The 13,824-nt window shown below is 41.3% G+C and overlaps 1 protein-coding gene across 2 annotated transcripts in view; it reads left to right on the top strand.

Annotated features, from left to right (window-relative positions):
* The window catches only part of RCOR1 (REST corepressor 1), a 112,818-nt gene that overhangs the window by 67,058 nt on the left and 31,936 nt on the right, over nt 1-13,824 (top strand). For both annotated transcript variants that reach the window (XM_045560364.1, XM_045560363.1), the window contains exon 3: nt 3,406-3,489. In XM_045560364.1, the coding sequence (XP_045416320.1) occupies nt 3,406-3,489 (84 nt within the window). The remainder of the gene's footprint in view (nt 1-3,405; nt 3,490-13,824) is intronic.

Here is a 13,824-nt window from a genome sequence, read left to right as displayed (position 1 = left end):
TCATCAAGGAAATGCAAATCAAAACCACAATGAGGGACTGCTTCACACCTGCTGGCTAGAATTAAAAAGTCAGTTAGGCATGGTGGTGCATGCTGTAGTCCCAGCTGCTGGGGAGGCTGAGGTGGGAGGATCACTTCAGGCCAGAAATTCAACACTACATTGTGCTATGATCATGCCTGGAAATAATCACTACACTCCAGCCTGGGCAACACTGCGAAACCCCATCTCTTACAAAAAAAAAAAAAAAGATCAAATAATAACAAGTGTCGGTGAGAATGTAAAGAAATTGGAACCTTCATACACTGCTGGTGGGAAATGTAAATGTCATTGGCTACTCTGCTCCCAAACAATTGTCAAATAAAATACGGCGTTATGGATTGAAAAATAACTAATTCAGGGTTTCAGGACAGAACAGAAAATAACACTAGAAGAGTATTTTTCCTTAGTATGAGACAAGGTGATTTTAAATTTGAGCACAGACACTGTCTTAGGTAACATGAAATCACACAGTGAAGGCTTGCTTTTTATTTGTTTGTTTGTTTGTTTGTTTGTTTGTTTGTGAGTGAGTGAGTGGATGAATGATAAGGTCTTGTTCTGTTGCCCAGGCTAGAGTGCTGTGGCATGTTGATAGCTTACTGCAACCTCCAACTCCTGGGCTCAAGTGGTCCTCCAGACTTAGGCTCCTGAGTAACTAGGACTACAGGTATGCACTACCACGCCTGGCTAAATTTTTTTTATAGAGATGGGATCTTGCTAGGTTGCCCAGGCTGATCTCAAACTCCTGACCTCAAGTGATCCTCCTTCCTTAGCCTCCCAAAGTGCTAGGATTACTGGCGTCAGCCATCATGCCTGAGCTTGCTGAATCTTTTTAAAAACTGTTTTGAAATTGTACAAACATAGAAATACACAAAATAGTACTTGTCTACTACCACCTAGATTTGCAAAGAGCAGTTACAGATATTACAAAGCAAGAGCTCCCTCTCTTAGAGTGTCTGTTAACCTGATTCTTTAATGTCTTTATCATGTGTATCTTATTCTTTAAATGTATGTACCCCCATAACTAATAATACCAGTTTTGTACTTTCAGTATATGATATTATACACTTCAACTTTTTGTATTCAAAGTGGTTGATATCTTTAGATGTGATTGTTTTTCTGTATTTAATTCCTTTGAAATTGTTATATATGCCACGGTTTATCCAATCTCTATTGATGGGCTGTAAAGATTTTCCTGTATTGTGGCACTATAAACAGTGCTATACTAAGTCTCCGTATCAGTCAATGTTCTCCAGATAAACAGAACTAATAGAATATGTATGGGTGTGTGTCTTTGTGCACATCTCTAGAGATTTATTTTAAGGAATTGGTTTATGTGGTTGTGGGGGCCTGACGTATCTGAAATCTGTTGGGCAGGCCTGCATTGAGGAGTTGAGGCTTCGGTATCAATTTCTTCTGGGAATTCTCAGTTTTTCTCTTTAAGGCCTTTCAGTGGATTGGATGAGGCCCACCCATGTTACAGAGGGTGATGTCCTTTCCTTAAAGCCAGCTGATTATGAATGTTAACCATATATACCAGATACTTTGATGGCAATACTTAGTGTTTGATTAAATAACTAGGAACTATAGTCTAGCCAAGTTGACACATAAAACTTAGCAATGCACTGTTCTTCCATGTGTACCTGTTGAAGTCTCTAGGGCAGGGACTTGCAGACTTTTTAAAATCTTCAGTGATGGTTTATACACACACTTAATGAAATATGCTAATATTTTCCAGTCTTATTCTTTTTTTTTAGAAAAGCTGATGAGAGACCCAATGAGTTAATATCAATAGGTCTGAAAGCAATTTGAAAAACATTGCTGTTGCGTATATATCATGTCAACAAATGGAATTGCTGGGTTGGAGGATGTCTTTACTTCAGCCTTATCATAGGGTGCTAGATTTCTCCCTTGAAGTAGTTGTATAACTACACATTCCCACTAGCAGTGTCAATGCCCTTTTTTTCTCTCCCTTGATGGCAACTGTTAATTTCAGTTTCCTTATCATCTTTCTAATTACTCCAGATAGGTGTGGGCTTATTTTTTTTAAATCTTTAACACTTGGTGATCGACTTTAAACAAAGAAAGCAGCCTCAGAGTTAGCACATTCAGCAGACATTAGCATCTACCCAGAAATTAATGACATTACTTTGTTTTCATTGTCTTTATATTTTTCAATTTTCATGTAGCTAAATTGACTAATTTTTGGTCTATATATTTGTGAGTGTTAAGACATGTATATACAGGCCGGGCGCGATGGCTCACGCCTGTAATCCTAGAACTCTGGGAGGCCGAGGCGGGTGGATCGCTCAAGGTCAGGAGTTCGAGACCAGCCTGAGCAAGAGCGAGACCCCGTCTCTACTAAAAATAGAAAGAAATTATCTGGACAACTAAAAATATATATAGAAAAAATTAGCCAGGCATGGTGGCGCATGCCTGTAGTCCCAGCTACTCGGGAAGGCTGAGGCAGGAGGATCGCTTAAGCTCAGGAGTTTGAGGTTGCTGTGAGCTAGGCTGATGCCACGGCACTCACTCTAGCCCAGGCAACAAAGCGAGACTTTGTCTCAAAAAAAAAAAAAAAAAAAAAAAAAAAAAAGACATGTATACAGTAGTCCACTCTTAGCCACAGGGGATACATTGCAAGACCCCCAGTGGATGCCTCACACCACGGATAGTAACGAGTCCTATATGTACTATGGTTTTTCCTATAGTACATACCTGTGATAAAGTTTATATTATAAATTAGGCACAGTGAGAGATTAGCAACAACTAATAATAAAATAGAAAAATTATAACAGCATACGTGCATCATTACTCTTGTTCTTTGGGAACTTTATTATTAATAAGTATAATATGCCAGACACCGTAGTTCATGCCTGTAATCCCAGCACTTTGAGAGGCCGAGGTGGGAGGATTGCTTGAGACTGGGAGTTCAAGACCAGCCTGGGCACCATAGTGAGACCCCAACTCTCCAAAAAATAAAAAAATTAGCCAGGAGTGGTTGTGTGTGCCTATAGTCCCAGCTGCTCCGGAGGCTGAGGCAGGAGGATCACGTGAGCCCAGGAGTTCAAGGCTACAGTGTGCTAGGATCACACTACTGCATTCCAGCTTTGTACAACAGAGTGAGACCCTATCTCAAAAAAAAAGGGGGGGTGGGGTGGGGGAAGTGGGGTAGGAAAGAACTCGAGGCCTCTCCTACCTCATCTTCCTGATATGATGTTAAATGTGTGGTTCCATTGGGGCAGATGTAGGTAAAGGGTGGGTGATGCCATGTTCTGAGGCTTAAAAGACAAAGAAGTGTGTTGCTTACTTACTGCTTTTTATACCTGTTAAAGTTTAACAAGAATATTCTTTTTTCTTTCTACCAAGCCAAGTTGGCAAGACGCAGTCAAGAACGTGACAATCTTGGCATGTTGGTCTGGTCACCTAATCAGAATCTGTCAGAAGCAAAACGTAAGTCTTAGAGCACCTTTATTTTCCACCTTTCCTATTTACATTAAAGTTTTAAAGGTACCTTTATGGCTGAAAGGCCCTATATTTATGTTACATTTCTCTTACACTTTAAAATAACTTGAAGAGTTCGAAAGTGTGTGTTTCATTACTATGCTCTGTCATAATGAATTAAAGATTCCTAACCTATGGTGTAATAATCTTCCATCTTTTTCAAAATGCTGCATAAGGAGGGGTGTGGTGGCTCACACCTGTAATCCCAGTGCTTTGAGAGGCTGAGGCGGGAGGATTACTTGAGGCAAAGAGTTTGCAACCAGCGTGGGCAGCATAGCAAGACTCTGTCTCCATAGAAAAATAGAAAAATTAGCTGGGCATGGTGGCGCATGCCTGTAGTCAAAGCTACTTGTGAGGCTGAAGTGGAAAGATCACTTGAGCCCAGGAGTTCAAGGTTACAGTGAGCTATGATGGTTCCACTGTACTCTAGCCTGGGTGACAGACCCCTGTCTCCTAAAGGAAAAAAAAAAAGGAACTGTATAAGCTAATACTGAAGTAACTAAGAGAAAAGGCTCAGAATGGAAAGGAAATTTTAATGCAGCATGTAACTCCCTCAGCTGGGACTTTACAGATCTATAAAGACAAAGAGTTAAACAAGTTTTAATTTGAAGGCTTACAAAGGACAGATGTATGTCATTGGAAATAGGCCTTATATTGTAAGACATGAGCTTAACTGGAAGTTGAGTTTTTTAATTGGCTATTTGACAGTGTTTAAAATTTTATTAGGGTAAATATTCTGAGCTACATTGTCTTTTGAGGTAGGGGTCCTCTAGCCATTAATATTAGTTGTATTTTCTCTCTCCTCTGCTCAAATGATACCATGCAAGATTAATTTTATACCTAATATATTAGTATAAGTCTTTGCCATTTTCGCAGTCTTTGTTGTCTTCATAACTTAAAACAGTGAAGACAAACTAAATCCTCCGTTTGAGAAATTTTTAGTGGGAGGCCCATGGATGGCATTTATATGGGTTTGTTAACTAACAAGCGAAGTTTTTGATACTATGTGCGTTTTTCTGGTGAAGAAAGAACATAGGATCTACAAAGGGATCTTTGAAAAAAAATAGATTAAGAGGCTGGGCTCAGTGGCTCATGCCTATAATCCTAGCACTCTGGGAGGCCAAGACGGGCGGATTGTTTGAGCTCAGGAATTCGAGACCAGCCTGAGCAAGAGCAAGACCCCCGTCTCTACTAAAAATAGAAAGAAATTATATGGACAGGTAAAAATGTATATAGAAAAATTAGCCGGGCATGGTGGCGCATGCCTGTAGTCCCAGCTACTCGGGAGGCTGAGGCAGGAGGATTGCTTGAGCCCAGGAATTTGAGGTTGCTTTGAGCTAGGCTGACACCACGGCACTCTAGCCCGGGCAACAGAGTGAGACTCTGTCTCAAAGAGATTAAGAATCATTCCTCTCAAACATGGTAGGGCGTAGGAAGCTACCAATGGTAAATGCGCATAGGCAATCTGTGAAATTGTGAGTAAAGCAGAGAACTCTGAGGCTTTGATTAGGATTTTCCAGATTATGTTTTGTAGCATTAAAATAGGTGTGAACAGGATTCCAGTGCCAAATCAGGGTGAGGCCATGCTTGTTCTCTGTCTTCCTCTTGCATATTCACAATCTGTGTTAGTATATTTAAGGTGCTAAGAGCTCACATTATAAAGAGGCATGTTTAATTTTGACCTCAAAGGATCCATTTTTTTTGTATGATACCCTTCATGAAGCATGGAAAATCCAAGTACTCTTAGTACTGTTAATCTTAGCAATATTAAAACTCTTCTCGATCTAATCTGATTTTTTAAAAAAGATTATCTTAATTTTACCACTGTCAGCCTGCTGTTTTATGAGTTTTTGATGAAGAGTAGACTAATGAGAAGAGCTGACATTTCTAATGCCGTTACTGTCCTTGGGAAGACTTTTAAGTATTGTTTTTTTTTTCCCCTTTTGAGCACTTTGCAGTACCTTTCAGAAGCAATCTATTCCATTTTTGAACATGTTCTTTCTTACAGAAAGCGGAAAATCCACCTCCTTGTAATTTGTAAAATTTTGTTTTCCTGAACTCTGCTAAATAAATCTGCTTCCAGATGAGTTAGTAGATGTTTAGTCAAACTATCTCCCTTACTGTCCAAGTCCAAGTTACACTGGCCTCATTGCTTCGATCATTTTTTCAGATGGTTTGATTTTTGGGTCTCTTTTCATGTCCGTTGCCCTCCTAGATATATTCCGGTTGGTCACAATGCCCATGTTAATTAAATTGTGGTCTTCAGAACTGAATATTACACATGGTGAGTGCTTGTTAAGTAAGACTTTATGCCAAGCATAGTACTAAAATGCTTTTCATGCTCCTGCATCATTCAATGCTCAAGAGAAAGATTTGTCTCTATTTTGCCGATGACACCACATAGTTCAAAGAGGGTCATAAAACTAACATAGATCGTCTGGGAGCCAGGAGTGACGTCCAAGTTTACTGATTCTTCACTCCTGGGTCACACTCTGACGTACCTCTCAGGCTGTGTTCATTAAGCCTCAGACCTGTCTTCATTCCAGCCACTATCCCTCTGTTAATTACACTTTAAGTTCTGTTAGTATCTCCTGCCATTGTATTACCTAACGGAGTCTTTGGAGTCAGCATTTAATTTTAATGTTATCTTACTCTCCATAGATGTGGAAAAAAAGAGCAGAATATGGAAAGTTAAATTTTAAATTTGGCTAAAACCTTACACTTTAAAAGTGACATATGGCTGGGCACAGTGGCTCTTGGGTGTAATTTCAGCACTTTGGGAGACTGAGCCAGGAGGATTGGTTGAGGCCAGGAATTTGAGGCCAGCCTGGGCAACATAGCAAGACCCCATCTCTTAAAGAAAAAATTGAAAAACATTAGCCAGGCAGGCACACACCTGTAGTCCCAGTTATTCAGGAGACTGAGGCAGGATGATTGCTTGAGCCTAGGAGATTGAGGTTGCAGTTAGCTGTGATCATGACACTGCATTACAGACTGGGTGACAGAACAAGACTCTGTCTCTAAAAAAAAAAAAAGCAATATTTTTATATTGTTAAAAGTTCAAAAGACACTGAAAAGTATACAGAAGAAAAAAATTCTCCCCTCTTCTCCTCTCTCCTCCTCTCCCCTCCCCTCCCCTCCTCTCTCCTTCCTCCTCCTCTCTCCTTTCCCCTTTCCTTTCCTTTCTTCCTGTTTTTTTTTTTTTTTAGACAGAGTCTCACTCTGTTGCCCTGGGTAGAGTTCCCTGGCCTCAGCCCAGCTCACAGTAACCTCAAACTCCTGGGCTTAAACAATTCTCCTGCCTCAGCCTCCTGAGTAGCTGGGACTATAGGCTCACACCAGGGTGCCCAGCTAATTTTATCTATTTTTAGTAGGGGCAGGATCTCGCTTTTGCTCAGGCTGGTCTTGAATTCCGGAGCTCAAGCAGGCCTCCCAGTGTGTTAGGATTACAGGCATGAGCCACCACGCCCGGCCTGTTTTGTTTTTTTCTGATGTGGTACCATTTTCATTCTTTCAGTGTTCCTGGCTCATTTACTGATTGATTGATTGATAGATCCATCGCCCCAGCTGGAGTGCAGTGACATCATCATAGCTCACTGCAACCTCAAGCTGCTGGGCTCAAGTGATCCTCCTGTGTCAGCCTCCTGAGTAGCTGGGACTACAGGAATGTGCCACCACGCCTGGCTGATTTTTCTAATTTTTTGTAGAGACTACCTCACTCTTGCTTGAGCTGGTCTCGAACTGGCCTCAAGTGATCCTCTAGCCTCAGCCTCTCAAAGTGCTAGGATTATGGGCATGAGCCACTGCACCTGGCTTGTTTATTCTTGTCGTTTTGTTTTGATTTTTTATATTTATTCTTTTAGGTCAGTGTTAGTCTTGTGGTATCAAATTCTCTCCAGAAGTATCTGTTTCTTTTTTTTCTTTCTTCAAACTCAAACTGGCACAGAATCCAAAAGTATCTTGATTGGAGTTATGTTGACTTTGCATTTATTTAGTGAGAATTGATTTTCTTTCCTGTTTTGTGTTGAGCAGCTCTGTGTGCTTGGTAGTGTACCAGGAATGAGGGATTCAGGAAGCCTATATTCTCATGGAGAGACAAGGAGAAAATGAACATGTGAACACATACTTTATACATGTATTTTCTAGTCCGGCTCTTCCTTTTTAGAGACAAAACATTGAGGTCTAGAGACAGTAAGTCAAATATTTAACTTAGGTAGTTAGTAGCCAAATTTGGACCAGATCTCTGGTCTCCAGGCTGTATTTACTACACCTGTCTTCCTTTATGTGCTGTTTCATTTAATAAGATATAATTACATACTTAATACATTACTAATATTATACTAGTTGTTTTGGGCTATGTCTAAGTAAAATTCATTTACTGGAAGATACCACCTACGGGGTATGCCTGGAAAACATGCCTTGTGGAGACACACATCATGTTGAGGAAATGTAAATAATTTCTGCTAGCACAGATGAGAACAATAGAGTTTAAATAGTATTATATTAAATGATCATGGAAAATTACTTGATGAAACCATGAGTGGAGACTTTAGGAACAGAGGAGTAAATGAAATAAAAACAATCTGTCATTGTGGGATCTGGAGGGTTGCAGACTGAGAATCTGAAAAATGTTGACTTGTTGGAGAAGAGGACAGTTGATGCTTACATGATTTTAGCATCACGCATCTCTCCTGTATGTCGTTCTGTGTTCTGTTGTTCCCCTTGAGATTCAGTAGATGGTGCTAACTTTTCCTGGGTAGCAACAAGGAAAGTGTTGGAGATGGCTGACATCTGAGTAAAATGTTGCAGCATGAGTAGGAGCTTCCTGTCCTGCCCAGGGGCACGAGTGCACTCTAAACAGAAGAAATGGTAGCATTTGCAAAGGCATGGCGACATGGGGAGCAAACCCAGTGCTTAATTGTAGAGACTTGCCTGGCTGTTGTTGTCCTTGGGGAAGTGAGAACTATGAAGCTGGAAAGGCAGGCTGACTTCTTAAAGGGACAAGGATCCCTTGAAGGATTTTTAGCTGGAAGTGATATGATTGACATTAGAAAGCTCTTGACAGCCCTGTGGTTTAGAGAAGACTTGGGACTAGAGGCAGTAAGTGTCGATGCAATTCCAGGTGAGAGAAGCTGCTTCCCTAACCAGGCCAGTGGTGTTAACAGGAGGCCTGATGGAGATTCAGAAAGGGAAGTCACAGTGTCAGGAGGGTCCCGTTGTCCAGAGGAGGTGGGGACTATAGGGTCCTGGGCGGGTGGGTGGGCCGGGTGGCCTTTAACATGCCTTTGAATACAGGTGCAGCTGCACCGTTCCAGCCTTCATTCCACACATTTCTGCTGAACATACACCGCCAGGCTCTCTGATTGTGATCTGTGCGGCTGCCCTTCTGCATGGATTCCACACCCGCCCCCGGGCATCCTCCGTACCCCTCTCCATCCCATCTGGTCTGCACCCCGGATGCCCACCTTGTTCAGCACCCCCGCAAATGGCTTAGGACACCACCTCTTGTCTTTGTGGGGGACTGTAATACGGCAGAGTGTGCTTTCCATACCCCCCATCCCGGCACTTACATGTACCCCTCCCCCGGATTTGGACTTCATTTGTGTAGAGAAGAAGTTAAAGATTAGCAAAAGAAAGTGGACATAGAGTAGTGACAAGAAATCTCAAAAGGTTTTAAAATTATGTCTTCTTTGCTGTGTGTATGGAGGTAGGCCAGATCTTAGGCCCAGTCTGGTTCCTTTCACCAACTTAGGAAAAACAAGAAAGTTGACCAAAGCAAGTGTGGTCAAATATAATGCAAAACTGTGGTCTTAGAGTCGTAGGAAAAAAGATAGGCTAAGAAAACGAATAATCTGAGGATGATTTTGTACAATAATTTTTCATTTTTTAAGGTAGGGCTTGAAAGAGGTGGGGTGGCGCTGGAGGGGAAGCCCAGGTACAGCCTTGCCTGCTTCGGGCAGTTTCCTGAAGGAGCAGATTTCCAGGTGGGCTGCTGTTGTCTTGGGCGCAAAATTTAGCAAGGTAACTTTTGGCTACTGGATATCCACAGAAACAGATGGTCTTGCTTGTTTGTGCATTACGTGTTTATATACAGTCAGTATGCAGTTACTCGGCTGCATTTTTGTTCTTTTATATTATAAAAATGAGGAACTCTCAGTACAGTGGTAAGAAGCATGGATCTCGAGGTTAAAATAGACAGAGAGATGATCAGCTCTGCCAAAGGCAATCAAGCTCGCTAAGTTTTCTTTAAAGCTGGCTGTTAACTGTAAGGAAAGAAATGAACACATAGAGCATGCTAGACTTACAGAATTTCAAATTGTGTCCAGAAGCAAGGTCAACTAGGAGACTTTAAAATAAGTTTTAGGTTTCTTGGAATGGGAACCCTTGTGCCTCCAGCACACAAAAGCCATTTCTACCTTGACGTTTGACCTTGGCGCACATTTTCCAGACGATATTATATATGAAATTATTACATAATGTTTATACATTATACATTATTACATGTTAATATGTATGACACATATCTGTAATTCTAAAGTTTCATATAGATGTGTAGTGAATGTCAGGTGTCTCGATTCAGAACATCTCAGTGGCTTCCAGGTCACTGTAAATTAAAGCCAAAAGCACCTGACAGTTACCACAAGGCCCTCCACAGGCCGACCCCACTCCTGCCCTCTGAGACTCATCCACAGTACCTTCCTGAGGGCTTCTCTCTCCTTTGTCTAGAATCTTCTCTGCCTGCATGTGCACACGACTCCCTCCCTGAGTTCCTTCTGGTTGTGGCTGAAGTGTCAGCGGGTCAGAGAAGCCTTCTCTGTCCACACACACCACTGTCTTGCCTCACTTTCTTCCACTCCACTGAGATCCCCTGACGTCGCGTTTATTTTGTGTTTCTCTCCACTGTCGTATAAAACTGAGTGGAGGAACTCGGTATGTCTGTTCAATTCCTGGTCAGTCCCCTCTTGGCACGTGGAGGGTGTACAGTAAATACTTGTTGCATGAGTCAGAGAAGAGCGGGAGTGTGGAGATTCCTCTGTGCAGAGATCTGCAAATACGGGCTTTTCAGCTGTTTGCTCTGCAACTTGGGTCACCTGGAATCCTCTGACATTTTCTTCTTTGTCACTTACCTGTGATGACCGTTTATTTACCCAGTAAATATTTGAGTACCTGCTTCTGTACCAAGCACCAGTAGGCACTGGAGGGATCCGTGAGAAATGTGACAAGTCCCTGCCCAGGTGTAGCGAACAGTCTAGCGGGAAACGACAAGTTCCTTCAGAGCTATGACGGAGAGTTGGCTGAGAATTCTTACCTGTTCTTTGACTGGAATGTGAGCAACGGGAGGGATGGGAGGGCCTGTATTGGCCTGGTTTTCCGCTTTTTATAAATATATGGCTGTAGAAGAGGTTGGAGCTTGGGATTAAAATGATTTTTTTTTTGAGTGTGTGAAAATTATTTTTTATCATTTTTATTCTAAGTGCTTTAGAGTTAACTAAAATGGGCAAAACTTGCTAGAACAAACAGCTGAATGAGCTGAATTTACAAACTGTATTGGAAGCCTTCCATTAAGAATTACGGTACTTTACCCTTTAATTGTGTTAGTCCGTCTCATCTTCCTCCTTTTAAACTAAAAAATTATTTTGTTCGGTTATAATTTATTTGTCCTTTCTGTTGACAGTGGATATCCGTTTCTAGTTTTTGACCTATTTCTTGATGCCCGTCTGGCTCTGAGAGATGATTGCCAGATTATTTTCCAAAGTTGTCAGATTGGTAAACACTGCTGCCAGCAAAATGCAAATTTGCTCTACATCCTCCCCAGTCATCGCTGTTGCTGGACTTGCACAGTTAGACCAGTCTACTGAGCAAAGCATTGTCTCCCATTCCAAGGAATTTTGCTGCTTTTGTTAGGTGTGTTAATAGCATTGTGGGTATGTAAAAAAATGAGCCCACGTTTTTCAAGAGGTGCATATTGATATATGTAGGGATGAAATGAACTAACTGGGATTCACTTTAAGATTCTTCAGCAAATGTAAAGCACATTTTGGGATCAGTCGGCCAGGTTGGAATGTGGATGCAGATTGTGTTGTTCTAGTGTTTACCATCCTGTGATTATGTAAGAGAATAAACCTTTTCTTAGAAAACATACGCTGAGTATTTAAGAGTACAGAGGCATAATGTGTGAAATGTACTCTAAAATGGTTCAGGAAAAATTGCATATACTCTTATTTTTATTATTAAAAACAGCCTATAGTTCCTTCCCCCCACCATCTGGGTGTAACTACTACTGAAGTTTGCTTTCAAGTCTTTTCTATCTGCTTCTGTGCACTCTGATTTTCAGTGCACATGGTATCATCCTGCATGTAACAGCTTTTCAATTTTAATTTTCCTGTGATGAAAAATTAAACTGAGTTTTGACCCTGGATAATAATCGATCTTGTAGCTTAATTTATTTAGCCATGTCCCATTCTTGAACATTTAGATTCTTTTCTATTTTTCCTGCTATTAATAAAACATGAGTAAGCAGGAATTTATAATGTCCTTTCCCAGTAGAAAAGAAAGCCCTGCCTGGTTTCTGCAGATCAGGTTTCCCAGTTAAGTGCGTTCATAGTTCTTTTTCTCTGGCACTTATGACTATTGGAATTAATTATTCGTGTAATTATTTCTCTCTCCAGCCAGACTTGTGAGTTTGATAGGGGCAGATATTGTCTATTTTTGTCACGGCTATAGAAGCAGCACCGGGCACACAGTGGGCCTGCACGATTTGTTGCATCAGTGGAGAATAATTCAATGTAAACCATATTAGTTTATTATAAAGTATTACTTGGATGTGACAATTACCATAATCAGATCACTACACATTATGTGTATTGAAACATCACTGTGTAATATGTACAATTATTATTTGTCATTTAAAAAATAAAATGACTTTGCTGCAACCTATTCTGAAAGCTCTTAAAGAGCCTATTTATACAGCAGAGTTTATTGATGTTTTCTTTACTGGATGAAGAAACCCCCTACGCAAGATTAAGTATTGCAAACGGCAGGACCTCATGGTGGGAAAGCCCGCCACCTCCCAACACGTGCCCCCTGCTCTCACTATGTTATTGCGGTTTAGTTTCCATTTTTTAAAATTCAGATGAAAATTTTTTGTTTTAGAGACAGGGTTTCTCTCTGTGGCCAAGTCTGGAGCGCAGTGGTGTGGTCATTGCTCACTGTAACCTCAAACTTCTGGCCTCAAACGATCCTCCCACTTCAGCCTCCCAAAGCTTCCATTTTTAAAGCTAAAGAACGTGGGTCCCACGGAGGGAAAGTGCCTTGTTCTGAAGGTTGTCGTTACAGAAGGTGCCTATAATGCAACCTCCTTCTGTTTTCCCTCGGCCATTTGAATCTCACCGAGGACCCCTCTTCCTAGACGCAGTCCTTGTATCCGGATGGGTTGTACTGACGGGGGGACTGTTGTGTCTGTAGCCTGGAAAGGGTTAAAAAACAGATGCCCCGTGAACTGAGGTTTGTGTACAAGCTGCAAGGAATCACTAGGATTTGGAGACTCTTAAATCCTTCCGACCACCCCCTTCCTCCCCTTTCCATAACCCCCCAGCAGGAGGTGGGCTTGAAACCTGTCATTTTAAAAGAGCGTCTTTAGTCACTGAAAGGAAATTTTTTTTGCATGATTCAAATTTGTGAGTTCAAATACCTCATTTGATGTAGTAGTGACATAAAAAGCACATTTCTTGTTTCTGTGATTCTGCTATTTTCATAATCTTTTTCTTGCCAAACCTTTAAAATTTTGTGCTTGTGGAAATGATTTTCATCATATTAAAATGGGGGAATGTTGTCAAACCCATGCCCTTTAGTCATTAATATTATGCTCTAATTCACTGGTTCTCAAAATTGGCGCACGACGATCACGTGGGAGCATCACAAAAACAAACCACAGCAGACCTGGAGTGTGTTCAGTTACTTCCTTGAGCTGAGTGTGTTCGTTTTGTGAACCTTCACCAGCTGTGCCCCTATGTGCTTTTCTCTGTGGATAGTATTTTTAGAACACTGTATGTATGGATAAAGTGCAGCTATACATTCGTGCACATACATGCATACATAAACATACACGTGTATGCACACACACACATATAGAACGGGGCGGGGCCCCAGAGCCAGTACTTTCAAGGAGTTTCTCAGATGATTCTGTTCCGCCAGAATCGGGAACCTGCTGAATAGGAGCCCAGCTTTAATGGAGGCAAAGGACTGGGTGCAACTTCTCTTGCTGAGCCCGTTCTTTGGTTGTAA

The sequence above is a fragment of the Lemur catta genome, chromosome 1 (genome assembly GCF_020740605.2).
Source record: "Lemur catta isolate mLemCat1 chromosome 1, mLemCat1.pri, whole genome shotgun sequence".
NCBI classification, from domain to species: Eukaryota; Metazoa; Chordata; class Mammalia; order Primates; family Lemuridae; genus Lemur; species Lemur catta.
The sequence above is the reverse complement of the archived record's forward strand: the minus strand, read 5'-3'. Positions and strand labels throughout refer to the sequence as shown.